Source organism: Clytia hemisphaerica, unplaced genomic scaffold (assembly GCF_902728285.1).
Source record: "Clytia hemisphaerica strain Z4C2 unplaced genomic scaffold, Clytia hemisphaerica genome assembly, whole genome shotgun sequence".
NCBI lineage: Eukaryota > Metazoa > Cnidaria > Hydrozoa > Leptothecata > Clytiidae > Clytia > Clytia hemisphaerica.
This window is the reverse complement of record NW_027104328.1, coordinates 342,239-369,749: the sequence shown is the minus strand read 5'-3', so window position 1 is coordinate 369,749 and position 27,511 is coordinate 342,239. Positions and strand designations below refer to the sequence as shown.

At 33.8% G+C, this 27,511-nt stretch overlaps 1 protein-coding gene across 2 annotated transcripts in view; it reads right to left on the bottom strand.

The window, feature by feature from the left end:
- The window catches only part of LOC136817758 (enhancer of filamentation 1-like), a 42,200-nt gene that overhangs the window by 3,373 nt on the left and 11,316 nt on the right, over nucleotides 1-27,511 (bottom strand). The window contains exons 1-2 of one of the 2 annotated variants that reach the window (XM_067074076.1): nucleotides 7,217-7,586; nucleotides 3,725-5,884 (exon numbers count right to left, since the gene is read on the bottom strand). In XM_067074076.1, the coding sequence (XP_066930177.1) occupies nucleotides 3,725-5,884; nucleotides 7,217-7,456 (2,400 nt within the window). In that variant the 5' untranslated portion in view covers nucleotides 7,457-7,586. Of the gene's footprint in view, nucleotides 1-3,724; nucleotides 5,885-7,216; nucleotides 7,587-27,511 lie in introns of those variants that run through there. The other variant, XM_067074077.1, reaches the window with a different exon arrangement.

The following is a 27,511-nucleotide window of genomic DNA, read 5'->3' as shown; positions in this document are numbered from 1 at the left end:
TAACAAAAATTATATTAAATCAAAGAGAAAAAAAACGCAAACACAAAATCAATGATTGAAATTTTAAACCCTATGGCACCCTTTTCATCTTGACAAAATAAAATCATCCAAGATGGAGAGCAATTTTGAGAATTTTTGTTACGTTGAAGGCGTAACACTCACTCCATCACAATGGGTAAATTTTACCAAATTGTTAAAAATTTCAAACCAAGCCATCGTCCCTTTAAATCTTTAAAATATTTTCGTGTCTGTGTGTGACAGTGGTTCCAATATTTTGTAATTTATTTCTTGCTATTACACAAAAACTCAACCGACAAAGTCACCCATTGACGAGCTGTCATCAACTGAAAGTTTAAAATTTTGAGAGTGTCAAAATTCAAAGAATCTAGTTTTCTCAACAGCGAAATAAGATGTTTTTTGAAAACAAGATTATGATGTATATAACCTTTACTACCGAAAGGTCAGATAGTAGAAATTAAATCTATGAAGTACCAGAGTACCCGCACACTATTTTTTTCATTCTAATATCTTGAAATATAAACCGACAGCATGCTTGTTACACTTAGGTTCTGATGAAAAACTACAATAAATTAGTCATTCGATCCAGATTCTTACAATAAATGGTAATTATTTTGATTTGTAGCCAATGAAGGAAACAATCCGAGTCGACCAACCCAAATAATTTCAAGTGAATTAAACTTAGCGATTGCCCGCCCCCATTTTCGAAATATTTTAACAGAGATTTTCTAAAAACACTTGGAAATAAGTAGCTCTTTGAAGAGGGTACCATTTACAAACAGGAAATTTTTATACCAAAATACAACTCACAAAGTCCGCAACAAAATAAAGCGTATAGATGTGAAAAAGATCTTTCAATAAAAATTGCAATATAAATCATTACTAAGGCAAAGAGATTTTGATGGGTTTGACATTTTAACGAAAGTTTTAACAATGAAGTGACGAAAATGAATTTTATGTTTGTCATTTGATGTGTGCGATTTCAATAAGAAGTAACGATGGGTCAAGTTTCACCTCAATCAGTTACCCTGGTACTCTAAGGCTCCGAATAAACGTCACCCCGTTTATAAATTTTCGAAAGAATTTCCGACCCCCCCTCTCCGCTCTTATTAAGACACTCCTTTATTTATTTTTGAAAATATTTTCAGCAATCACCACAAGCTGAATTGCTCTTAATGGCCTGGTTTTAGCTAATAATTACTATATTTGGAGCGAGGGGAGGGAGGTTTAGAGGTACAATTTCCAAACGCCTTACTATATTCGGGACCTTAAAGTAAAAGCCTCATTATCAATACTGTCAGACTTGTGTATTAACATGATACAGTAATTCACCATATCCATACCACATCTGACGAAATACCAATCCTAGCAAAATTTTCGGGATTCTGTAGGCCGACACATCTTTTTTTTATAACATTGGTGGTTTTTTCATTCCCTCATAGATATATTTAACTTTTGAAAAAAAGTCTCCAGTATTTATTAGATGAAAATTGGCATTTTACCGATAAAAATGCTCAAAATATGACAATCTTTTACAGCCATAAATTGAAAGACATAACACACATTTGGCGACTTCTAGTGTGAAGAGCTCTAAAACTCACCTCAACAAGCTCAGCTATATATTCATCACTCAAAAAGAATGAAATCCCTGACATCTTGTGGACGGATTCAAATCATATCATTCCATTACCGATCAATCAAGAGCATTGAAAGCCATGGTAAAAATAGCAATATATACCATTAAATTATCAGAAAATTTTCTCAAGAAATCTCTACTCAAAACTCAAAGCTACATTGAAAAATATAGGATTTTTTCCAATCTCTTGCTTATAGATGACCTACTTCTCGAGTATCATTTTATGATCTTGTTTTTGGATTTCATGAGACACGACTACACTTTATATAAAGGTATTTTCTCGATATAATCTGATTGGTCACAGATAATCTTGAGATGGAGATTCATGAAAAAAGTAAGAATTGAATCACATTTCAGTACCAGTAAAAAAGCTTATTATTTTTTATCAGATAAAATGCAAAACCTCCGTGTCTCTTTGTCTCTGTCTGCAGTAGCGTATCTAAGAGGGGCGCAAAATTTGTGTAGGAAAGGAGATTTTTATGACACTGTAATTATCTCTTCATGGTATCAAAAGATCTTTAAAATGGCATAGAAATCTGCTCTCCTACACAAAATTTGCGCCGCTCTTGGCTACGCTACCTGGTCTGAATGATTCCTTCGCGAATAGCCTGCTTCAGAACACCTTATTCCGTTTGGTTGGTCTAATTAACAAGAATTGTCGTGAAAGATTTCTTAGGTATCAAACCTCACTTTTGAATGTATAAGCATCTCTAAATACTTTTAAAATGTAACTTCAGTCTAAAGATTAGAAGGCGTGGTTTTTAAGGGATAAGGGTTGTATCGAATTGATCTTTGTCTAGGTCACCGAATTTTTGGCATTCCATAAAAGGTCATTCAGTCACTAGCAAAGAGTTGTCCCGATTTGAGTCGCTAAGTACTCTAGATCTAAATTCCAAACATAACGAGTAGCACACCCGTAGCACATCTCTATCACAAAAACGTTATACAGCAAATGTAACCGTTGTGTGAATGAACAATAGGAAAAGTAAAGTAAATGACTCAGTGACTCATAATGACGATAAATGATTTAATTTGGTTTTATGGTAATTAAAAAGAAGTAAAAGTTTTGAGTTGGCTAAAGGTAAGAAGGGCAAATTTATACTTGTAGGGAACTTGAAAAAATGAACGTCAGAGAGAGAGTGTAAATCATCCGGAAAATAAAAATCATTAAAAAAGCCTCCAAAGGACAAATAACAGTAAAGTCTGATGATTACGTAATTCTGACCTATAGTTCATAAAAAGATTAGATAGGAATAAATCAATATACAAAAAAGACAGCTTTTCAGATTTTCAGTTATTACCTTCATCATAAGTGAAAATTCCTTTACCGGCAAGAATAATTCATCCACAGTACTTTAGAATCACTAACAAAAACAAAAACAACCAACTACACACCGTACGATGATAAAAAATGAGGCAGAGATGATTATATTGTAAACTCATACAACACTATAAATACCTCATCCTTAATCCCTACCTTCATACTTCAATACAAAACGATAATTCATCACCTAAGTAACACTGCACTCCACGACAACAACACCAAAACAAATGACCATGCTTAAAGACAAGCTTAAGAATTGCGGGGTATAATAAAATGCAATCAAAGTATCAATCAAAGTCATAATATTTGAGAAAAAAGGAAAATTCTCACGAAATCTTACAACCACAAACGATTTGGAAGCGCTCTAAATTAGGTTGGAGGTATAGAGTTTTAACTTAGGACTTTAGGATCTGAGGAACCAAAAGTTCAAGAATGCTCCAATAGAGCTCAGAATATAACCTGGAAGTCTATAAACCCCTTCCGAATTGAAAAATTCGAATAAATTTATGAATTAGCCCAAAAGCGACTTTCTCGCCCGAACTTTTAAATTGCTAAAAACGAGGAATTAACCAGAATTCTCAATATAAAAAATTGATCTTCTCCGCCGAAAAACTTTAATTTAATGCTCTCCATAATTCGAATTTTTCTCTAATTCAAAGAAGATCTTGAAGATCGAATTAAAGAAAGGCAACTGTACCCTAATCTAGTCTCTACAATATGGGAATAGAAATAGAAAGTAGTCCTACCTTAGCGTGTTGTCTCATCAATTCTTTGGGTGGTTGTTTGCTCCAAATATCATGATAGTCAACATAGTCATCATCGTCCACCGGCAATTGTGGTGTTAACAAATTGTTGTTGTGGTTCCTTGTCGTCTTATGACTTCCGTATGCATCCGCCATTACCCGGTCAACATCATGTGCAGACGGCACATCGTAAATTTCTTGTTGGGAAGAGTTTTTGTTGTTTGTTGGAACGTCGTATATTTCCGAAGGGCCATCGTTTCTCGAAGCCTTATTATATGAAGGGATTTTGTACTGTTCAGGGGCGGGCGAACGCCTTCTTGAAGATGATTGGGGCGTGTCGTAGATTTCCTGACCTCGAGGTGTTGAAGTTTGAGCTGGTGGTATAAAGTTTAGGTCGTTACCCCCTGATAAACGATTGATTTTCGTTGAACGTCCGAGGGTTTGAGTGTTTCGTGGAGGGGGTACATCATATAATTCTTCTTGGCTTCGGTGACTTGACGGAGGTACGTCGTAAATTTCTTGTTGTATACCGGTGTTTCGGTATTCGCTTTGCGTGTTCTGATATTGCGAGACTGCAGTTGGGTCGCTTCTACGACTAGATGTTGGATTGCTAGTCGGTACATCGTAGAGTTCCTGACTTGCTCGTTTTGAAGATGAATGAGTGGAGTTGAAACTCGATCTATTTGACGAAGTTGCGTTATCAGTGCGTTCGAGTTGTTTAAGCATATCGATAAACTCGGGATTAGTGGTTGGGTCTTGATTCCTTGGTGCTGGCACGTCATAAATCTCTTGCGACGTTGGGTAAGATTCTTTTGATTTTCGGGCGGACTGTGGCGTACCGGGCGTACTTCGGTTTAACGGTGCGTTAGCGGTCGCCGCCACAGATGAGGAAGGGACGTTATAAATCTCTTGTAAGCGAGTTGGAGTGTTTTTCAAGTTCTTGGCATTGTTAGAACGAGGGCTGAACCCACGTGGTAAAGTATGTGACATGGTGTTACTAGCCGGACTTTGTAGATGAAAGTTTTTACGCCCTGTATTGGGTGGTCGACCGCCATTCACGTCTTTCTTTGGAACGTCGTAAATCTCTTGCGACGGGCCGTCCGCGGCGTCAATTCCCGTATTCGAAGACGTAAAACTACCACGTGGTGTAGACGTGTTACTATTCAAAGGCGTTCTCTTGATGGTGCTACTGATTGGATCCTCGTTAAAAGGAGAATCCATAATCTCACCCATTAGTTCGTCGACGTCGATACTGGTTCTTGATTTCGGTACATCATAAACCTCGTCACTGACGGCTGGAATATTATTCGGAACTCTGTACGGTTCTGGTTGTTTTGGCGGTGCCTGTTTTCTCAGATTAGACGGCACGTCATAAGTCTCTGTCGGCCCGTCAATGTGTTTCGGTGATACACGTTTATTGAGATTCGAAGGAACGTCGTACGTTTCAGACGGTTCTTCAACTCGACTACGGTTTAATTGCGACGGAACGTCGTACGTTTCTGTCGGACCTTCATGTTGTTTACGTGCCGATCTTTGGTTTAAATTTGAAGGGACGTCGTACGTTTCTGTCGGCCCGGCGTCGTATTCTTTACGTCCGGTACGTGGTGAATCATAACCAGTTGGAATACTATTCGATTGATTCAAATTACCAGAGCTTCTATTGGAACTCCTGTTAGATGGAATGTCGTAAATCTCTTGGGTTGTATCAAGAGTTGAATTTAAACTACTCGGAATATCATAAACTTCTTGACTAATCTCTACTTGTTCTTTTCCACTTTTCCCTTTCAATGGTATGTCAAACATGTCCTTTATACTCAACTGCGGTACAAAACCGGGTGTTTTAACAGGGTTGGGTAGATAGTCATAATTATTGGGTGCTCCGCCATCGAGGGCGTCATGTCCGTCAGAATTATCATCCGTTTCGTAGGACGCCCGTTTTTTGGTGGACGCTGATTTACGTTCGAGTTGATCTAATTGCATGGGATCAATGACCTGTAACCGGTTTCCCGGTACGATACCTTGTTCTCCGTGTAGTAGACATAACCACCATCCGGTTAAACCGTCAATGTCTTTCTCAATGACAGTAACAATGTCACCTTTCCGGATATTGAGCTCGTCCGGTGCATCCGCATGATTGTCATAAGCTGCCCTCGCCAGCAAGGTCTAAAGGTAAAAATAAAAAGGAATTGAAATCTTTTGATTAATGCAGTTCTCCATTTTCAGTGTTAAGACATGATTTAAGGAAGGGTTATTTTTACAAAAAGGTCTGGAGAATGAGGTTTTGACCCCGGCAAAGGACCTGAAAACTAGTTCGAGTTATAGTTTGAGTTATAGTTACTCAGGGCCTACGCCACCATGTCCCCACTTTTTTGCAAAGTAGACATTTTTTGGTTGCGCCTCCTTAGACTCTATATTCATTGGCCCATCCATTTTCATATATATGACGTCGGCCCTTTTACTTCGTATCAAAAGTGTCTTGGATAGATTGATATTAAGTAAAGATCCTTCTCAATAACTTTGTCTAGTTTTGTATTATATATTGTAATTAATTAATCCCTTCGCATTAGTATTTTCATTAAGTAATTATCTCACTATATGATTTTGATTATATTCCAGTGTGTAAAAAGATCGTCGTTTATAATGCGTGTAGTACAGTAGTATAGGCGTTATATGATAATACGGCTATTCTTCGCCACAGCATGACGTCAGAACTGGGATACAACAGAACACTTACTAAAGATTGATTATGTGTTTTCAGTAAACATAATCTTTTAGTGAGTTAAACCATAGTGTTTGTTTTACCCTCGAAATTATTAAATCTTATTGGTTGAAAAAGATGTCACATGACTTTCCGTGGCAAAGAATTGTTACGGGATTTAGTTTGTATAAATTATCCCCTTCATTACATTTTGCTTTATTTTTACTAATTAGTCGTCTAGCTTGCTAGACTAGCAATATATAAGTAGTTACTCATTAAAAAGGTCCAGAGACTTATCTAAGAAAGGAGAAAAGTTACTCTCCTTTTGGCAATGATTTAAAAAAAGTATTTGTGAGCAATTTGACCACTAAGAGGCTTGTGCCACAAAGCGCCAGTTCAAGTACTCAATGTTTGGCTTTATTCAAAGTAAATATTTTCCATCTGTCATTCGATCAATTTTTTTCTTGTTTTCGTATAAGCATCATATAAGAAACTTTAACGGACAAAAAATCATCTCCATACACATGAAAAGATGCATTTTTTTTCAAATATCACAATGTTTTGAGTTTGGAAATTCCAGCACAATCATCCCAGCATTTTACACCGTTTTTCCAACGTTTACTTAACTTAACACGGACGTTACGAACATTAGATTGACGTTGAAGCAATGCTGTGTGCCAATACAATGATTGCGAAAATATAATTCCCTATAAATTTCTGGGTCTTTCTCTTCAAAAACCACGAAGATTTATTTATAAGAAACTTGAAAGAGAAGAAAACACGCCCAAAATACAAACCTGAACTTTATCATTTAAGCTTGAAAAGGGTTGATCATGGCGAACAGGAGATGGTGGTGGTTGAATGCTTAAATTTTTAATATTTTTCTCTTTGAAACTACTGCGTATACTGCCTAGTTTCAACGATCCGTTTCTTTCGGTTTTTGGTGTTGAGACTTTTTGTTGATGTGCTTGTTGCTCTTTGGCGGCCAAAGCAGCCTTTTGTGCCGACTTCTGTCGCTTCAATGTGTGCCAACCCATAATGGTAACCTTCTGTAGTGTGAGATGTACCTTTACTGGGTTTCGTTGTTATTTTTTCGCTTTTTTATATAAGTTTGAGTTTATTTTGCTAGTGTGATGTCATTGAGTATTTTTCAATTTTGTCGCCTTAAAAATTAGATAATATAAATTATGATAAACAGAACTGAAATTACGTCTTAAAGCAGCACGAACAACTCCTACTAAACTGTGAACCGTCCAGCCTCTCAAATACTGCAAGCTTGAAAAATAAGCTAACTGAGACTGAATATATCTTAAACCTTGAAATCTTCAAACTTTAAAAGTGCTAAACAAATGCCAATAAGGACAAAACCAACTTTAACAAGAAAGGAGCAATTTCGCCTAAAAGGTCTTTATTGAATATTCTGTTTGAAGAGAGAACTTAAAATTTTTATAGATAAGTTAATCTTTGCAGAGCCTAGTTAGTCTCAAGGCTTAGAAGTGTTGATAATCGTGACCTAGCAATGAAATTTGGTGACATAAACAGCTTAAAAAGACAGACTTCAAGAGACGCGTACAGCAGAAAGACAAACAGACGCGTGTGTAAGATTTTCAACAAAAATTGAGATAAGAAACAGTGATAAAAGCTTTTAGCATCCCTCCCCATTTCTTAATCTTTTTGTCAAGAAAAAAAAGTTTGTCAGTAAAGGAAAAGGGAGGTTCTAAGCTCTGTGATTCTATCAGCTAGGAAGTTTGTAGTAATTATGAAAGTTACATGTTTTTGTTTTAACCAACCAATCAACAAACAAAATTTAAAAGCATTAGAAAACATTTTTCAGAATTGGCAGACTTAAATACAGTGTTGCAACTAGGTTTTGTGAATATGGACGGAAACCTTAGGATTAGATGGTCATTTGAACCAAAAACCCTCTTACTGGCAAGACGGAAATGATATATTTGTATCTCAACTGGACGGATATCCGTCTACAGACGGAAAAGTTGCAACACTGTAAATAAAGATTGACCCTTAAAAAACAGTAAAAAGTCCACAATCAACGCATCATAACGCATGTCAATTCATAAAAAAACATAGGTAACTTTACTTGGAATCAAGTCAAATGAAAACTCGCCAACGAGAATACTTTACAGAGAATTCACATAAATACGATAAGAAGACACTCCAAACATTTGACATGACGCATTTTTTCGAGGCAGTCGAGAAAAAGAAAGAGTGAAAGCGAGAGACAGTTGTATTTGACAGGAAAACACTCTAAAAAGACTTTACTGAATCAACATTTCAAATGTTATGGGATCTTGTTATAAGAAAGATAATATAGGTCATCCCGAAATTAAAACTTCATCGGTCCCAGGGGACTTTCAAAAATTATATTATAAACAGTGATTGATGTGCCCAAAAATCTCCAAGTATAAAAGTTTTGAACAATGCTTGTTCGAATCTAAAACCGTAAAATGCATATCACTACATAAAAACTTGGTCCTGATTTTTACAAACATGACAGACTAAAAGTCAACTGAACTATAATGACTGATTATGTGTTATTGTTTGTTGAGCAGCAAAAGTCCAGTTACAAGCTTTCTTTTATAAGAACATAAGGCTTCGTTGGCCAAAATGTTAAGAACATGTTAAGAACATTTTAAGGCTTTATGGACTCAAAAACACCCGTTTTCTTAGGAAAATGGGTAAAAATGATCACAAAATGGTGAAAGTAAGAACATTTTAAGAACATTTGTAGGCTTGAAACTCAAAAAGTTAAGAACATACCAAGGCTTCATAAATTTTGGATGTTCTTATAAAAAAGCGTGTAGCGAAAGTCCAGTTAGCATTCAACAAAAACAACATTTTTTTAAAACTTTAACAAAATAAACAAAGAGAGATTGAGTGGTGGACAAACTCTCGAAATTGTCTACAACGCAAAATGTTTCCTAAATTAAAAAAATAAAATTTGTGTATTGAGGCTACACTTTCTCTATAAGAACAAACTATATAAGAACATAAGGCTTTGTGGACTCGTTAAAAAGTTAAGAACATCCGAAGGCTTTAAAAATCTTTGGATGTTCTTATAAAAAAACTTGTATTAAAGAAAAACGAAAGTAACAAAAAGGCTAGAATCTTTTTCGTGCCCGTTTCTGCATCAAATGACAAAAACAAGAGATCAGGATAAAAAAACATAGCTTTTGTAAACTTTGAGATTCTTTAAATTAGACATGTGACGAAAGGTCAGAGACCTATGGCCTCAAAACGCAAAGTCATTCAACATGTTCCTGTGCAAATTAGAATACTTAAGGAGAAACTTTTCTAAAAAAAAAATAGAAAATTGTTTTCGGAAATTAAAAAAAAACAAAACAAACAAGCCTTACTCATGAAAGTTCTTATCATAATTTCTGAATATTTCACAAAAGTTAGCAATTTTAAGCAAATGCACCCCATTTATAGACTACAATGAAATATCTTCAATTTTTTTCCATATTGATTACACTCAAATATTGCATCAAGCCAAACCAATACCATCATGCTTTCTCAAAAACTAACTTCTTTCTTTGAGAAGGACGATTTCAATCAAAATCGAGTAAATTATTACCAAACCCGTTGTATGTATGTAATACAAAATTTTGTTGCTATTTAAGTGAAGGATTACCTCAGATTTTCATAGCATACCTGTGGCTTAACTTACGAAAAGATCTATTTCTCTTTTTGAAATAACAAAAAATTTGATTTGTCACATAGACTATAACATAATAAAAGGTTTTGATTACAATCTTTGTAAATGAAATTATAAAATATATTCTAGAAAAAGATACTTTGTATCCATTTTAAACACACAAAATTTCATTTCATTGCAAAGACCATTTAGTTGAAACCTCAAAAATTTACTTTAAACCCTTAGTAATGCTACTGCACTCTTTTTCTTATACAACGCTATAGGAAAAATGAGGCTTCACTTTAATAACCGAAACGTTAGATAGTATTTTCGGATCTAGTTTTTCCTAAAAAAAACATTTTCAGCCTCAAAGACCTCAAAGTCTAAAAAAAACAGCAAGAAATAGACCCCATCTAAATTGCACAGGACAAACGAGAAAAAAAACAAAAAACAAAAAACTTTGAAGCAAATTTCAATCATCTAGTTTGACGAGCAGAAGTTTCCAAGCCAAGAATTAACTCTAATCAAAAATAGAAGTTCATTTTCATATCTGATTATGAAGAGAAAGATTAAACTCGATTAAAAGCGGTCGATCCTTTGAAAGATTTTTCAAGAAGCTCAAAATGTCGAAAAATATTATCTTTTCGCCTTTTTGAAATTCAAGACAAGATAAAAAAACCTGTTCAATTCAAAAGAAATACAATTAGCCCTCATTTTCAGCAAAATTAGATTTTGAATTCATCTTATTAGAAAATTAAATGGCTGAATAGGAAAATGTTCTTTGAACTATAAATAAAATGCAATCATTTAATAGTAATAAGGGTATCATTAGTTGTCTGAAGCTATCTTTCTCGGTTCCTTGTCCTTTTGCACTTTTCTACACAACGATCCAATTGAATGAATTACTATTTCAATAAACAATGACCTTTCCATACAATTATAAAAAAAAAATTCAAAAAATCCTTTGAAGTAACATTCTGAACATTAATTGTAAGATTTCAGAATAAATTTGTCAACATAAACAACAACAAAAAAACAAAATTCAAGATTCCCTTCTTCTTAAATTCTACCAAGAAAGATGCAATACAACAAGTCACAGGAATTGGAGAAAACAAATCTCGTATCCATTACATTACGAATCCCAATATAGAACAACAAAATAAAACTACAGATTCCCTTTACGGCACGACGCAACTGGTACGGCAGGTACGGATTTTCACAAAAAAAACCCCGAAATTTCCCTCTTCGTCGGTAAAATCGCTATAAATCGCTTAAATTTCCTCATTCGCCGTACCAGATATAAAAGACTTCTGTCGTGCCTGCCTTTTCTTAAATTCTTCCCAGAAAAGATGTAATATCACGTTTGATTGAGCTTCGTATCCTATACATCAAGAATCACAATTAATGTCAATCACCTTGCTTCGTTCGTGCATTTGCGGTGTGTGTTTTAAAGAACCGTTGATAGGATTTAAGACTTTTGTCATTTAACACTACAGTGTTACAATGATTTCAAGCGAAAGAAATCACTAAATCTTCCTTTCATTAAAAACTCAAACAAACACATCACGATTTTTTAGAACTTGACATTTTAAGTTTGAAATGGTCACGCAGTAATCTTTTAAATGCACGAAAAGTTCTCTGATAGTTTTTATACAAAATTATGAACTAGTTTGTCAAATAACCTTTTCAAGCGTTCCTTATAATGAAGCAGCATTTCACATTGAAATAAAGATGAACTGACTTTTTAGGTAATCTGCCTACAATACCGTGTCAAAAGTATAAAAATTCGAATCTCAAAAATACAGAGAAAGCCAACAATCAGCCAATCAAGCAACCACAAAAAAGTATTAAAACTTCAGCAAAAACTACCGCTAAAGATTTTAAATACAGTAAAAGATTTTCTTCAAAAAGAAAAATTCAAGCGTATTGTAAAACAAACTTCATGCATTGAACCATCATTGGAGGGACAGCTCTATATAGATGGATGAGATACTTATGGAAACATACGCAGTGGGAAAAAGTGAAACATCTTTATATATTTTTTTATAAGAACGTCAAAAAAAACTTTCTTGTTCTTAAATTTTCTGGTTTTAGGCATCAGGCCAGGAAATGTTTTTCAAACTGCTCTAATTTCAGCATTTTGAGAGTATCATTGTACGATTTCCTGAAACAAAAATGCACATTTTAGCTCTTTATTTTTTTTACCATAGCCTTACTTTCTTATACAAATTGTTCTTATAAAAAACATCGTTAGATTGAAATATCCGTCGTATTGATAAGCATCAATACTGTTTGTGACATTCTTACTGACAACTCACAGGAAATTATGATGGAAAAATGAAGAGACTAAATCTTCAATTCAAATTTATAGTAAAAAAAACTTGTAAATTATGAATATAAAAACAGTAGCAGTAGTGGTTGGTCTTCAAAATTTCAAAAAAATCAGAGCCAAGAAATTGATTAAAATTGCTTTGTACAACCATATGGTATATGTCGAAGCATGTTTCATTTAAACTGCTTTATAAAACTATTTGAGGGATCACTATAAAATCCACACATCAACAAAGATTTTAAAACACTACCAACATTTAAAAAGTATGATTCTTAAGAACAATTTTAGGTCTAAAACCCAAAAAGTTAAGAACAACCTTAGAAATTCTTTTGGATGTTCTTAAAGAATAACGTGTACTTTATAAAATCCACATCAACAAAAAATTTAAAATACCACCAATATTTAAAAGTACGATTCTTGAATATCAGGAAAGTATCAGTGCAAGTGGTGTAGCCAAATCATCAATTTTGATCTTACTTTATAAGGGTAAGAGACGAAAGCTGGTGAACTTTCATGATGACCATGATGATAGAGCAACCAAAAGATTTTCAGTCTTAAGAGATTAAAATGCTCGACACACTTTTCAACGTAATCATAAAGCAAAATAAGATTGACGTATGTAAGAGGCCAAAATGGAAGCAGAACCAAAGTCGAAGCAAGATGAATAGAACGGGGGGTTATGTTTTAAACATTCATTTTTCTCTTTCTCTTTTTTATGATCTTGTTTAAGGTTTTAACTTATTAATAAAAGACGCCGCCTATTTAAAAAAGATGTTCCTAACTTTACGTAACTTTAACAATGCCGGAAGATCAGCTGTTGAAAATCTTATCTTTTTATTAACTGTTACAGCTAATCTGCTTGGTTAATACAGCAACAGAACCAAAATGGAAGCACCGGTAAAACTCGGACAAATCTTAAAGAAAATTGATTCTAGGCAATAGAGATTCACTTATTTTCGTTTCAATGTGTTCTCTGATGTCAGAATTTTCCTGAAAGATATTCCCAAGTAGATTTAGGTTCTTCCTCCATTCTGGTTTAGGTTTTAAAAAAATATCATGGAACCAAGATTGAAGCACTAGCAGTAACATTTAATCTTCTTTGAAGTGTTTTGGATCTTCCTAAATCTCAGATTTAGAATCTGCTTCCGTTTTGGCCCAGGTGTTGAATGTAGCAGAACCAAAATGGAAGCAGTTGTAAAAACATAAGGAAAACTGGTTTTATGTTTTATTAACTCCTTTATTTTTATTTCAAAGTAGTTGGATCTCAATATCTCCCTAAAACAGTTTCCAGATTCTTATCTAGAATCTGCTTCCATTTTGGTTCGGGTGTTGAATATAGCAGAACCAAAATTGAAGCAGATCTAAATCGCAATTCGGAATACCTTTCTAAAGAAGAATTAGACCGTTAGACTCCCAAAACACTTCGAAATGAAAATATTGTTTTAATTTTCTTAATGTTTTCACAAGTGCTCCATCTTGGTTCCGTGATATTCAAAACCTAAACCAAACTGGAAGCAGAACCTAAATCCGAATCTTTAATTACATAACGCCTTTACATTGCTTAAAAGACTTAAACTTCTCTCTTCAATCCACAAAACTTACGCTCACTGTAAGTTCTTATAAAAAGTATATTAGTCTCATTTCTGATTTTTAAGAAATATATGATTACCCCCTGAATCGTTATTTGATCTTTCATAATAATTTCTCACTTCAAGTGCGTGTAAATAACTTCTATTGTTAAATACAATAGAATTCATCGAGGCGATTACTAGCTGCTTCAAGTTTGGTTCTGCTTCCATTTTGGCCTCTTACAACGTATCAAAATTTTAATATGATGAATTTTAAGATACTGTATCATAATAATAAAAATGTTGAAACTTTTAGGTTTTTAATTCGATGAAGAATAACCACAAACCGTAAAACATTATAACTTTTTACAGTAAAAACAATCAACTAGTTTATCGTAACCACTTTCAAAAGACCACTCCCTGTATTTCATTTGAAGGATACTGTAGTTATCAATGACCAGTTAACTATTGTATGAAATTTCGAAACTTTCAAACATATGGCAAAGCATTTCCTTGTCATCTGATATCATAATAAATACTTAAATATGCCCACAAAATTTCGAAATTGAATGCATACGTAAGATAGAAAACGTTTTAAAATTCAAAAGAAAATCAAAGTATTAAAATTTATACTCAACATCTGATTCAAAAACATTGACATCTCTCCAATAAAGGTTTAATCAGAGATCTAGACATAATACAAGCTTATCAAATGCTGAAAAACTGTCAAAACTGGTTCCATATTCACATGGCTCCTGGGTTCTAGGTCCCCCGCCAAATTTAGGCCCCCCCCTGAGAACAAGGCCCCCCCCCGCCTGATAGAATTTTAGGTCCCAGTATAGGGGAAAATTTTTATGGCATTCACAAAGCTCTATTTACATGTGTGTGCACTTTTAGAGAATACAATAAATGTCTTCATTTTTGCATTTTAAGGATCAGATCACACTTTGCATGAAAACATATAGGTTTAGAGAAATTAAAAACCAACAGTAAAGAAAAATATTTAGGAAGTGTTATTTAGCCCCCAGAGTTACATAAACGAATGCAGGTTCCCCCCAAGATAGAGCTCCCCCCGCCTGTTGGGAAAAACAAGCAGCTCCCACCTCTTATATGGCAAATTTTAGGTGTAGGGGGGGGGGGGGGGTGCGAGCCATGATTCAACCATCAAAGTGTCCAAGAAACTGGTTTAAACTGTTTTGAAGGCAATAACGAACAATCAATCAATAATGAAAAATCAACAATAATGAACAATCAATAAATAATGATCAATCAATCAATCAATCAATCAATCAATCAATCAATCAACCATTTAAAAATGGTTTGCGAATATTTCTCGAACAGTTCCATAGCTTATTCAAAAATCATCAAACCATCAAGTCTCATGTAAATCACAATAATTTCACACAACAATGAAAGATATTTTCTTTTCAAACCTTCAAAAATACACCATAAAATAAACACACAAATATGACATAAATACGTCATTTCGAGCCTCAAGACAAAGAAGAACGGTGAGAAAAAATGTTTTTCGACTAGAAGTCGAAGTTCAAGGACAGAAAGAGAAAAGGCACTAGATTTCTATTTCATACATTTAGGTGGGGGTAAATACCGCACTCTTTTATCTATTGCACTGTAAAAAGTTTACGATCAAATTCCCTTAAAAGTGTATACAAAGACGAAGTCTCTCAACGCTTTGACTAAAACTTTACCAGCATTTGAAGTAAACAAAAATTGACCGAAAACTTCATCAACAACAAAGGCAACCATTCAAGAACCCATATACATGGCGTGAGAACATTATAATTACAAAGATCTTGTTGTTGAGTGAAACGTTGAAACGAATACACAAAGAACAACTCATCATCCTTAAACCCCCTTTTGTCAACAAAAGACTCTTTTAAATAAATTCAAAGACATGTACAGGACGGTTTGTTTGAAATTTCGAAGACTATAACCTATCATGCTGAACTCTGAACCTAGCCTTTATCGGACATTCAAGTATCTTACAAACTGTAATTTCATTGGACGATTGGTTACCAAGGCATCGATAATCAACCTTTAGATAGCCATGTTATAAAGAAGTTCATCGGAAGACAATCTAAAAGTGAAGGCCCCATGATGTGTAGTCTTTAATACAAAATTATCTCCATTGATCTATGTTAATTACACATTGTGATATAAAATCAACTAGTCTTCTTTGAGAGACACAGTTGGATAATCGCATACCATTGATGAAAGAAATCTATTCATGACACAATCAAGTTATAAAGCGAGTAGAAGTTGGATTAAAATTGATACTGATAATTTAGCCTAGAAATGATAAGTTGGCCGAAAACCGTATAAGTGACCTTTCATCACAAAGATTTGAGAATGTGGAAACAAGAAATTTAGAGCTCATGAAAAATTCCAAAACAATAACATTCAAACGTGACTGAACGTTGTGATAATAAATCGATCCTGAACCTATCTCGTTTTTCGGCACATGTAAATATGTAATCATGGAACAAAATTCACCAAAATAATTACCAAAGTGAAAAACAGTTTACAAAATCTCCTGCACAAAGGATAACTAAAGCGAGTAGTTTGGTAAAATTAATCAATAAATTCACTCGATAAAAATTTACTCAATATTAAATCACATCAAGACTACAAACGTATAGTGACAAAGTATATATTACATCAAGCGCAGTGATATCAAAAAGAGTGGGATTGTGTCAGAGAGCGTTGACTGTTTCTATTTTCAATCAAAACACTCTGATGGTGTTAAAAAAGGGTATCATAAACATTAATCTGTAAGAGGTATGCTAAAGATCTTCAACTACAAAACATCAATGGATGAGAGCGCAAATATATGATCAATAACGGAGGGTTTTATACACAAATATCGAATATAAAACACCAGATGAAACTTTCTTTCCTTAGCATATGTTTGCTTCAACGGGGATGTAGAAGACCATCTACAGTAGTGAGCCAATAAAAGCTTTACATCTTTCAAGATACACAGCTGTAGTCAATCCTGGCGTTCAACGAAATGGCGAGGGTGAATTTACTAAGAACTTATAAAGCTTCGATGGCAAAAATGTTAAGAAAAAGTTAAGAACATTTCAAGTCTTTGTGAGCTCTAAAACACCCGATTTCATAGGAAAATGAACAAAAATACTCGCAAAATGGTGAAATTGAGAAAATGTTAAGAACATTTTTAGGCTTAAAACGCAAAAAGGTAAGAACATCCGAAGGCTTCAAAAATTTTGAATGTTCTTATTAAAAAACGTGTAATTTGAGAAGAATCAACTTGCCAAAAGCCTAAGTTTTTCTTCCCACTTGCAACCCATAGACCTCACAATTTACAAACGAGTGACTCATTCATAACTAGTTGTTCATTGATATCGTGCGAAAAATAATGTGCCATTTTCCCCCTGAATGACTGTGTACGAGTTAAGTTAGTCACCGAAAGAATTCCCTTTTTTACAAATCCTGGCGAAAAGATGCATGTTTAAGAATTCTCAACAGATCAATGTCAATCTCTATCAGCCATCGCTAAATCGACTTGTCTAAAACTGCAGTCTTCTTGAGAGTTGATAATTTGGCAAAGTCGGCAACCATGATCTTAAGTACAAGGCTTTCAATCCATCTGTGCAGGCAACTAGCAAGATCTAAATTGAAGTCACGGATAGCATAAATGCACGCTTGATCCCACATCTCCAGAGGATTACAAGTTCACAGTTTAAGTAAACTCTTTTCTTTACCCACTGAAACTTCATGTAATTTCTTGATCACAAAAAAAATACATCGTATATTGTAAAACATACAAAATCAAAATCCCTCAACCGACAAACAAGCACAGTCAATTCACAAACATTCAGATAAGAAAACGAATAAAAATCACAAGAAAAGAATTTCATACAAACACGATGAATAATGACACTAAATGTAAATGGAGCTTTAACATTACAATGAAATGACATCATTGACAAGTTAATTATGCGTCTCCCATTTCTCATGTACGCTGTGACGTCACGATCACGTGATTAGCAATAATGATGCATCTATTAAGCAACCGTGCCTAGCAACAGCATACAAATGACGTGATGTGCTTAACAACAAAAACAAATTGTATAAACAGAGGCATTTCAAATGTAAACAAAGCTTTAATAAGGCAAAGAAAATAATTGACATAGCAAAAACAGAGATCTCGAAGAATATAACTTTTGTTCATAAATTTGAGAAAAATGGATTCCCTAATTATGAGAAATTAAGGTGAATTCTATTGGTAATGACGCAATTAAAGCCTAGAGGTTAATGAGGTTACAAAATGTGTTTTTGTTAGCCTTCAATTAAGACAGATGAGCATCCAAAACTAATTTTTCTCATAATGAGGATTAAAGTAAACATGTTGAAATGCTTTCACTGATAACTTATCGCCAAAGACTATTTCTTAAGGTATTTTTAGCATTGCTAATTTTTCCCTGCACTTGACACAAAGAAGTTTCAAAGTTTATGAGAAATGATTAATTTTTTTTGAATTTGAGATGAAAAAACAAAAAGAAGCAAAAATTGGAAGTAAAGCGAGTTAACTGGTCGATTTTCTATGGTCGATTCAGAGAGTTCCCAGTAATCTACATGAAATCGCTTTAAAACCGACTGGGCCTTAAAGCCAAAAAAAGCTACCCAAATTGAGCCTGAATATGAAAAAACTTCACATATCTCCGTTTATCCACACAGTTCGAGCAAGTCCACGTTCCCAGTAATCAGAGGTGGAGTAAACAACTAAATTTTTTCACCAGTGAAAAACAAGCAAGATGCTAAAAGATAACAAATGTATTTCAATAGATTACACTAAATTGCAACTCAATTTAAGAGCGGTAACACCTTTAAAAGGCTACTGTAATGACACCAATTAATCGAAAACGGTCAAACCAAACTTCTCATGTTTTGAAAATGAGACCAAATTAACACTTCTACGATGACTGAACATTTTTTACATTCCAATGATCAATTAACCCTACCTACTGAGAGGGGGGGCACAAAGTGCCCCCCCTGTTAGAAAATTGGCTGGCATTTTTTAACTAGTGAGGCTATGAAGCTGAAATTTTATGACTTTTCATCAAATTTTATGGGAAATGTTTTGGTGAAAAAATTTTTTTCATTGTTCAATTATTTTAGTCTCAATGACAGGTTTGTCGGTGACCCTTACCATCCCACAACTCCAGCGCAGGCTATTTTGCTCTTTTTTATGTACTTACTCCAAGATACTATAACATGTTACCAGGTATACTTTAATGGTCCATTTCATTTGTATTGCTTCTATTACATCTTAAAGGAGAATTAGCAGCAAAAAATAAATATAAATATGACAAAAAAAAGTGTCACTGACTTGAAAAAGAAGAAATGTTCTGATTTTACGCGGTTTTGAAAGTTTAAAACATTTTCTTCGGTTTTGGCGCGCTATAGTAGAAGGTCACGACAAAATTGTTGATTTAGATTTTAAGTTCCATTTAGTACATTGTAAAAGCTTTCAAATAAAAGCAAAATGAAGGAGAATGTGTTTCTCCATCTGTTTCAATAGCAATTTTAAGAAACATCATTTTTTTTTAGTTTTTTGGGTGATTTTTGCCAAATGTTAATGCAATTGATGACGTCATCAAAAATTGCATTCAATTTTCAAAAAAAATCTTTGATAAATTTGTTCGTTATAGGTTCTAGCATTGCTGTACCAAATTTCATGACCAAATAATGTTCCTATCCAAAGTTATCCACGGGGGGCACTATGTGCCCCCCCTTTCAGTTCTAAGGGACCCAAATAGCTCTCAGTAGGTAGGGTTAAATTGCACAATAGAATAAATTCTTCTCCGAGAACCATCAGCAGTTTAAGTTTGAGAAAAGACTGAAATTCCAAAACTCCAAAACTCATGTATCAGCAGCTAAAAACGTCACATATTTTTAATACAAGACCATCCAAAATTTTTGAAGTCTTCGGATATTCTTAACTTTTTGAGTTTTAGAGGCCTGATCTTTTTAAGATGTTTAGCCTTACCATTTTGTGAGAACTTTTGTTCATTTTACTGAGCAATTAGTTGTTTTAGAGTCTACAAAGCCTTTTATTTTTTATAAAGCCTAATATTTTGCCCATCGAAGCCTGAGGTTCTTATATACCGGGTGCACCAAAAAAAAGTATACAACTTTGTCGAGATATTATGAGCTTCAGGATTTAAATTTTTTGTTCATTCTTTTTTTATCGCATAGAGGATGCTCTAACTTGAATTTCGAGCTATCATACATAAGGTTTGAAAAAGTAATTCGAAAATTATTTCAAAAAAACTGACTTTTTTTTAATGTCGAAATTTCAAAAAATCATCAAAAACAGCGAGCAAACTTTTCTCTTGACACTTTTCTTCTTTACACATACAAATACCAAAAAATGCAATTGTCTTCCTCAAAACTCGTTACGGAATTTAAGAATATGTTAAAACAAGCTATTCCCATGTGGAAAAATATTTTTGGTAAAGCTGAAAATTTTTTTGGGAAATCTCCAAGAGAGGTGTGGTGTGTTACGGGAGAAAATTTTTGAAAAAATAAATCACCATTCCTCAACTAGTTGCTCAAAGAACTTGGGTCTGCATTGAGTTTGCTGGTGTTGGAAATATTCATGGTGTGTAAATAAGATGGACAAACCGTTGGCAAAATATAAGATAGGAGAAAAAAGAATCAAAAAGACAATGAAATTGTGTTTTTATCATTTTTGTCTTATTTATAGCGTGGTTGCTGTTTTTAATGATTTTTTGAAATTTAATAATAGCTCAAAATTCAAGTTAGAGCATCCTCTATACAATAAAAAAAGAATGAACAAAAAATATAAATCCTGAAGCTCACAATATCTCGACAAACCTGTATACTTTTTTTTGGTGCACCCGGTAGTTTTTGTTCCTATAGAACAACGTGTAATAATACCAGTTTAGCATTTACTCAAGCTCGATCAATGAACAGCTTACAACAGATAAACTATACTGTAATGCTTTCAAAATCAACAAAAACATCGACTACCTAAACTACGCGTTTTTTATAAGAACAAACTATAAGAACATTCGATGGCTTCGATGGCCAAAATCTCAAGAACAAGTTAAGAACATTTTAAGGCTTTCCGGAATCTAAAACACCCAATTTCTTTAGGAAAATGGACCAAAATACTCACAAAATGGTGAAATTAAGAACAAGTTTTAAGAACATTTTTAGGCTTAAAGGTCAAAAAGTTAAGAACATACGAAGGCTGAAAAATTTTTGGATGTTCTCATAAAATAAAAAAACGTGCTAACAGTCGTATCATAAACTTTGTGTTTTTCCTTTTCCAATCTTTCACAGTTTGCTATCATTTTCGTCAAGTTTGTTCTGTCAAATCGAATGACAAAAGAAAGAAAAAAATATCTTATCCTGACTATAAGTGATGTTCCAAAAGAAAGAGGGTAATTGTATAATTGGTCCACTTTCGCACTCAGTCATTGGTATTGCATATCAAAGAATGGAGTCTTTTTAGCATCAATTACAATTGTCAACATGCAATAGTGAAAATTTTGATGGGCACGCTATGTTCGAGAACTGTCGGGTCAAATATGTGACCTGTGAGATGCAGACCTGTGTATATCTGACAAGGTCAGTCAACTCGTTCAAAACCGTGTATCCTTTTTCCTGAAAACGAAAGCGAAAGCGGCTGCGTTAGAGAAAAGATCGGAACAAAAGTTTATAGAAGACCTAGTTTTAGAATTACGTAACGATTGAAAATTCTCTCCAAAATAGGCAAGCCACAAAATCTAGCAATGAAAAAGCGTCGATTTGCAATATCTCAGAGTTTCCGAACTTTAATAGCTTCCTACAGCAGCAAATAATAAAAAGAAACAAACATCACGCGGTCAATATAATTTTCAATCTATAAAAGTGATATTTTGTACAGTAGGACTTGTAAGCCTTTCATTATACCATATTAAATGTATGTGTTTGAAACGGACATACATCTGAAAGGTCATGTTTTAAATAAAATAGGGTAAGATATTTGGACTTTTAGGTAATTTGATCCCTTAAAACAAAAATGCTTGCACAAAAGACGTGTAGTGAGGCGTGTATACATACTCTACAAAGCAAACTAAACAAACTCTTTACTTTGAAGGGAATACTTGATGGTAAATGACCAGTAGAAAAATCAGCAAACTAGAAAAAGACCAACACAGGTCTTTCAAGTCAATCTTGATGCGAAACTTTTGTTTATTAAAAGCGAAATGTCGATGAGGCTCCCATGACCACTTTGTGACTAAGGTTCATTAAGCGATCTTTTAAATCTTCACTTGCTCAAAAACGCCAATGAAACTCGAAAGTGAAATGAATGCTCAAAGTTGTCGTGGAGTTCCAGTGAGTAAAAACTTTTAACACCAATACAAACCAATAATCAAAGCTGGACAGTTGTTGCAAAATCTAAATCCAAAAACAAATGATTTTCCTTGGAAAACACAGGAAAAATGGTTTGGACGTTATGAAAGAAATGCGAAAAAAACAACCGAAATACAACGACAACAGAGCAATATACTATCATAAAGTGCCTGTATATAGAAAAAAAAGCAGAGAAAAGTATTTACTTTATTGTCCATCCTTAATTAGTCTTTTAATTGAGCCAATCATTTCCGTAGGATTAAAGAAACAAGAAAATTAAAACTATGAACAGTCGATGAATACTAAAGAAACAGACTTCGAATTTTAGGCTATCAACTGTCCATTATAACAACTAGAACTGAATCTAGAAATACAAAGCTTAGTGTAACAACTTAATGGATTCCAATAAATTCACAACCATTCGAATGAATTTAACAGATTTGATCGAGCGAAGTGCGTAGAGGTAATCAAGCTAGAGATGTGCTTACAAAAGAAACAAAAGGAAATTTCTCCATTAGATTAGGGTATTAATACAGGATAGACCATTTGGCTGACAGATTGTCAAATTTGCTTTCAGACAGCCTTTACGTCAAACATAAAGAAAAAAAATAGCACCAGCACAAATCAAGCTGATTTATCAACTGAATCTGTCTGTTGAATAACAGGTGCTTTTAAAGTACTTAAGGATCTAAGCATGGCAATTGGACTTGCCTTGTTTTAAATGTCTTCTTTGTGTTCGAACACGACAAAACTTTTTCAGCAATAAGAAACTTTTTTATAAGAACCAGTAAACTTTTAACGACTGTCCTGCTCGGCTGTTCTTATTTGTTTGGCACTTTAGCCTCAAATTGTTCTCATCCTCTTCTTATTGATGAGGTGAAATTGAAGTATTTGAGGATGTATACCCAATTTTAACTACTTTAAGTATTTATTTGCTTGAAATTGAGTAATTTCAGGTTCTGTATTGTTCTTAAATTGTTCTTTATATTTTTGGCGATTTTGAGCCTCATTGTTCTTATAAAATGGTTCTTATAAAAAAAGTGTACAACGAAATTCACGATAAAAGATCGTTCAAACAGGACAGTTTGAATATGATTATATGCAAAACTGACACAAAAATGTCGACAAAAATGTCCACAGTAATGTCAAAGCATAAAATCCAATAATGTTAGATGAAAATTCCCGGCTAGGAATGGCACATAAGTCTGCATAAGTAACCTCAGGCTTTAAGCTCTCATCCAAGTTCATTGAAAATTGCAAATGGCGGGAAGGGGGAAATGGCTGGGAAATTGCTTTTTCTTATATTTTTCATTCATGATTGCAGCCATGAGCATAAGAATAGTTTTTATCTTAAGTCGCTTTATTCGAAGATCAATTTGTGTGAAAAATACTTCCTGACTTCTACACTACACCTTTCCAAAACTTCAAAATTTAAAGAATCTCAACTCTCTAGTTTCATAAAGAGTCACCATTCAAAAAGTTGTTTTCCCCACTAATTCCAGTCAACAAGTCAACACAGCAACCCAGAATTCCACGTGTTAAAAAATACTCCCCTCTTGAAATAATAAGAGTTTATAACCAAACAAAAATATCTAAAAGCCGTACAAATATAGACAAGAAAATAATGTTAGATATGAAATAGATACGGTAAAGCAAAGTTTAAAATGAAAATAAACTTGTTTTCTTTTTGTAAACTTCAATCAAAATGGTTCTATTACTCATCCGAACTTTCGGTTCTCGGAGACATAAGAGAGACTCAAGTCTTAAACCGGCAAAGCTGGTACTTCAGCCAGATTAAACCTAGGAGTAAGGTTAAAACAAGATCTATATAGCTTTAAAGCTTAGAACAGAATAAAAAGCTTCTTAAGTTTTGTTCCCTCTTTCTTTATAGAATTTGATGTAGGAAATTGATAAAAATTCTATTTTAACGAATTTATCCCTGAGGTGAAGATTGAGCTGAAAACGTAAATCTGATAAGAACATTTAAGGAATACTTTTCTTTTCTCCTTTTTTTGAAATATTTTCAAAGAATTTTGAATTTGAAACGAAATCAAATATACTTCGAAAATAAAGGCTTACAACAAAATTAATCTCGGCTGATACGTGTTTCTCAGAAATCAAATTTTCTTGTTGTCGAGTTTATTCCAAAAAAAGATATTTCAAAATATATTTTCTTATAATCAAAAGAACATAACATAGCGAAAAAAGGCTAGCTGGGAGAAGTTTGTTCACAGTAAACTATACCAAAAACTAATTTCTATATTTTTTCCAAAATAGGACTGCCCAAAACAAGTAAACATAGAGTAGATCTCAAGAAAAAGAGGAAAAATAAACAAAAAGGATCCGCATAGGGGACAAGAACATCCCATGGTAAAAAGGGGCAAATAAAAGAACTCCTATGGGAAAAAGAGGGCGGTCAACTGCTAAAAAAAGTATAAGTACATATAGCAATCTTTAAATGTGTCGGTGTATTCTATATAGGAATCCTAAAATGTGTAAAAGTATTCCAGCGATTCCATATAGTTAAAATTAAATGTTTTACCGAAGTTTTTTTGTGAGAAGGCCGATTTGTATAGACTTTGAATAGCTACCCGGGGCAATTTTTAAATTATTCTACAAAAAACTATGATACTTGAACAAAAGGTTTATAATACGGTCTCGTGTGCAGGTAGAGTACCCATCCCTAAGCTCGGTTAAAACTGCTTAAAAAGGAAAAAGGAAAAAATTGTAGTTTCGTGTCACTTTTTTCCAAACTGAGGCTGGGCATCTTCTTACGATGTTCTTAATTTTTCGACGAATTTCAGGCTAAATGTTCTTATAAACTGGGTAAAAAAACGTGTAGAATACTCATCGGAGTATTGATACTTATTGCGGCCATACGCAAGACCGTATTTTCCTCATTAGCTTCAATCGTTAAAAAGCTTTGGTAAAAATGACCATCAATGAGAAAAATGGTACATGTTTTTTTTAAACATACACTATTTTTGAAGCCTTCGGATGTTCTTAACTTTTAAACTGGGTAAAAAAACGTGTAGAGTACTCATCGGAGTATTGATACTTATTGCGGCCATACGCAAGACCGTATTTTCCTCATTAGCTTCAATCGTTAAAAAGCTTTGGTAAAAATGACCATCAATGAGAAAAATGGTACATGTTTTTTTTAAACATACACTATTTTTGAAGCCTTCGGATGTTCTTAACTTTTTGAGCTTTAAGCCTAAAAATTTTCTTACAATGTTCTTAATTTCACCGTTTTTTGAGTATTTTTGTTCTAATGTTGATTGAAACTAAACTAATAGTTAGCGAAGATTAGATGACATTTCATCACTTGGAGGAGTCACGAAAAAGTGTGAAAACCACCAGAAACTAAATATGGGAAAAATTATTTATGGTAAGGCGCTTTAAAAATACCCGTCCGTCTCTTTAAATAGTACTTCAAGAAAAAGTGAGCCTGTTAGAGCAATTATATCTCATAAAATAATAGATGGGGCTACTTTGCGACCAATTTGATCAATCAAAACCATTTTCAGTGTAGCTCTATCTAGTGTTTTATATGAGATATCAGTGAATAATACCTTCCGTATGAGACATGGAACATGAGTAATGAAATGAAGAGGGTTTGTGGAAAAAAGAGAAAAGTTGCAAAGTGTAGGTTGGTACTCGTAAATAAAAGTTATTGTTGTCGCGAATAATCACAAAAAAAGTCATATTAAGACAAATGATGGTAAAATGCAAGAACGACGCACCGGATACGGCTTTTCACAAAAAATCCTGAAATTTTCCTCTTTGTCGGTAAAATCGCTTAAATTTACTCGTTCGCCGCACCAGATTTAAAAAGCTTCCGTCGTGCCTGCAATGGCAAATGGTAACGAATACTAGGATAGGATACGCTCGAAGATACTAATTCTTATAAAGAAGCTAACCCCTGTTTTTCATCAGTTCAAGAGAGTACTCTTTCACGTCGTAAACGTGGCTTAACCTTCCAAAAACAACTAGAATATGGCGGACTGTTTATGCATATCGATCCAGGCAACTTTATCACGCCATCCAGTCCATCTAAAAGTCTTAATTTGGACCTGGGCTGAAATACTATCAAATTTAACGATATTTTTTTTAAACAGAAAGTCTCAAAAAATCAACTTGCTAATACAGGTCACTCTTTCTATTTCGACCAAGAACTTCCTTCTAATTTGAGAAATGACAGAAGGATTAGGTATTTCGAATTAAAGAGAGAGAGAGAATCGATACAAACTTTTCAGTAATGTAATGTGCCTGTCGATCAATCTCATTTCAAATTATACACATATTACCCTTAAGCCTTTAATGTATGGGATAGACATTAGTTTATTTATAATCGATTCCCAATCTGCCGCAAAATCAAACAATTTAGCTCGAAAAAAAATAGCAGATTAGTATTAAATTATCTTAAAGAACCTTATCGACTTTAACACAAAGAAGTAAATAAACGATAAAAAGTTTCCAATTATCAGATAAATGAAAACTTTTCCGCAAATCAGCTATCAGAATCGCAAGAGAAAACCCGGTTAAAAATAGTACTGTATTCTCTATGAGTCAAGACTAACATAATTTTATGAGCCACGAGTTCGAAGTATCATTCTGTACCCCCTACGTTATGTACTATCAATTTCAAAGTTGTCACATAAACTTTACCATTAAACTGAAAGCAAGGTCCGAAGCATGACCCAAAAATGTCGATTAGTTCAAATCTAAAAAAACAGTATTTTGATAGACTTTTCGTTCATATTTTTAAGCAGACAAGAGTTAAAAGAGCTGGATTAGTAACTAAAACGTAACAATAGGAAAACTAGCAACGGAGGAGTTCAAATCTACACTTTTAAACCATATTTATGGGATAGGAACACCCTCCCTCACAGAGGCGAATCTTGTTTTAATCGCAAGCCTACAGAGAAAATCACGGCTTTTTCGAATTACTTCTAAAGAAGGGTCAACATGTAAACACGAAAATTTTGTACGCGAAACCTATTCTATTATTTCTTTTCCATAACTGTTAAACTGGAAACAAATTATAAATAGAAAATCTATAGAGAAGTGAATTATAAAACATGGGATAAAACCTTTTACAATATAGAACCATAATAAAGAC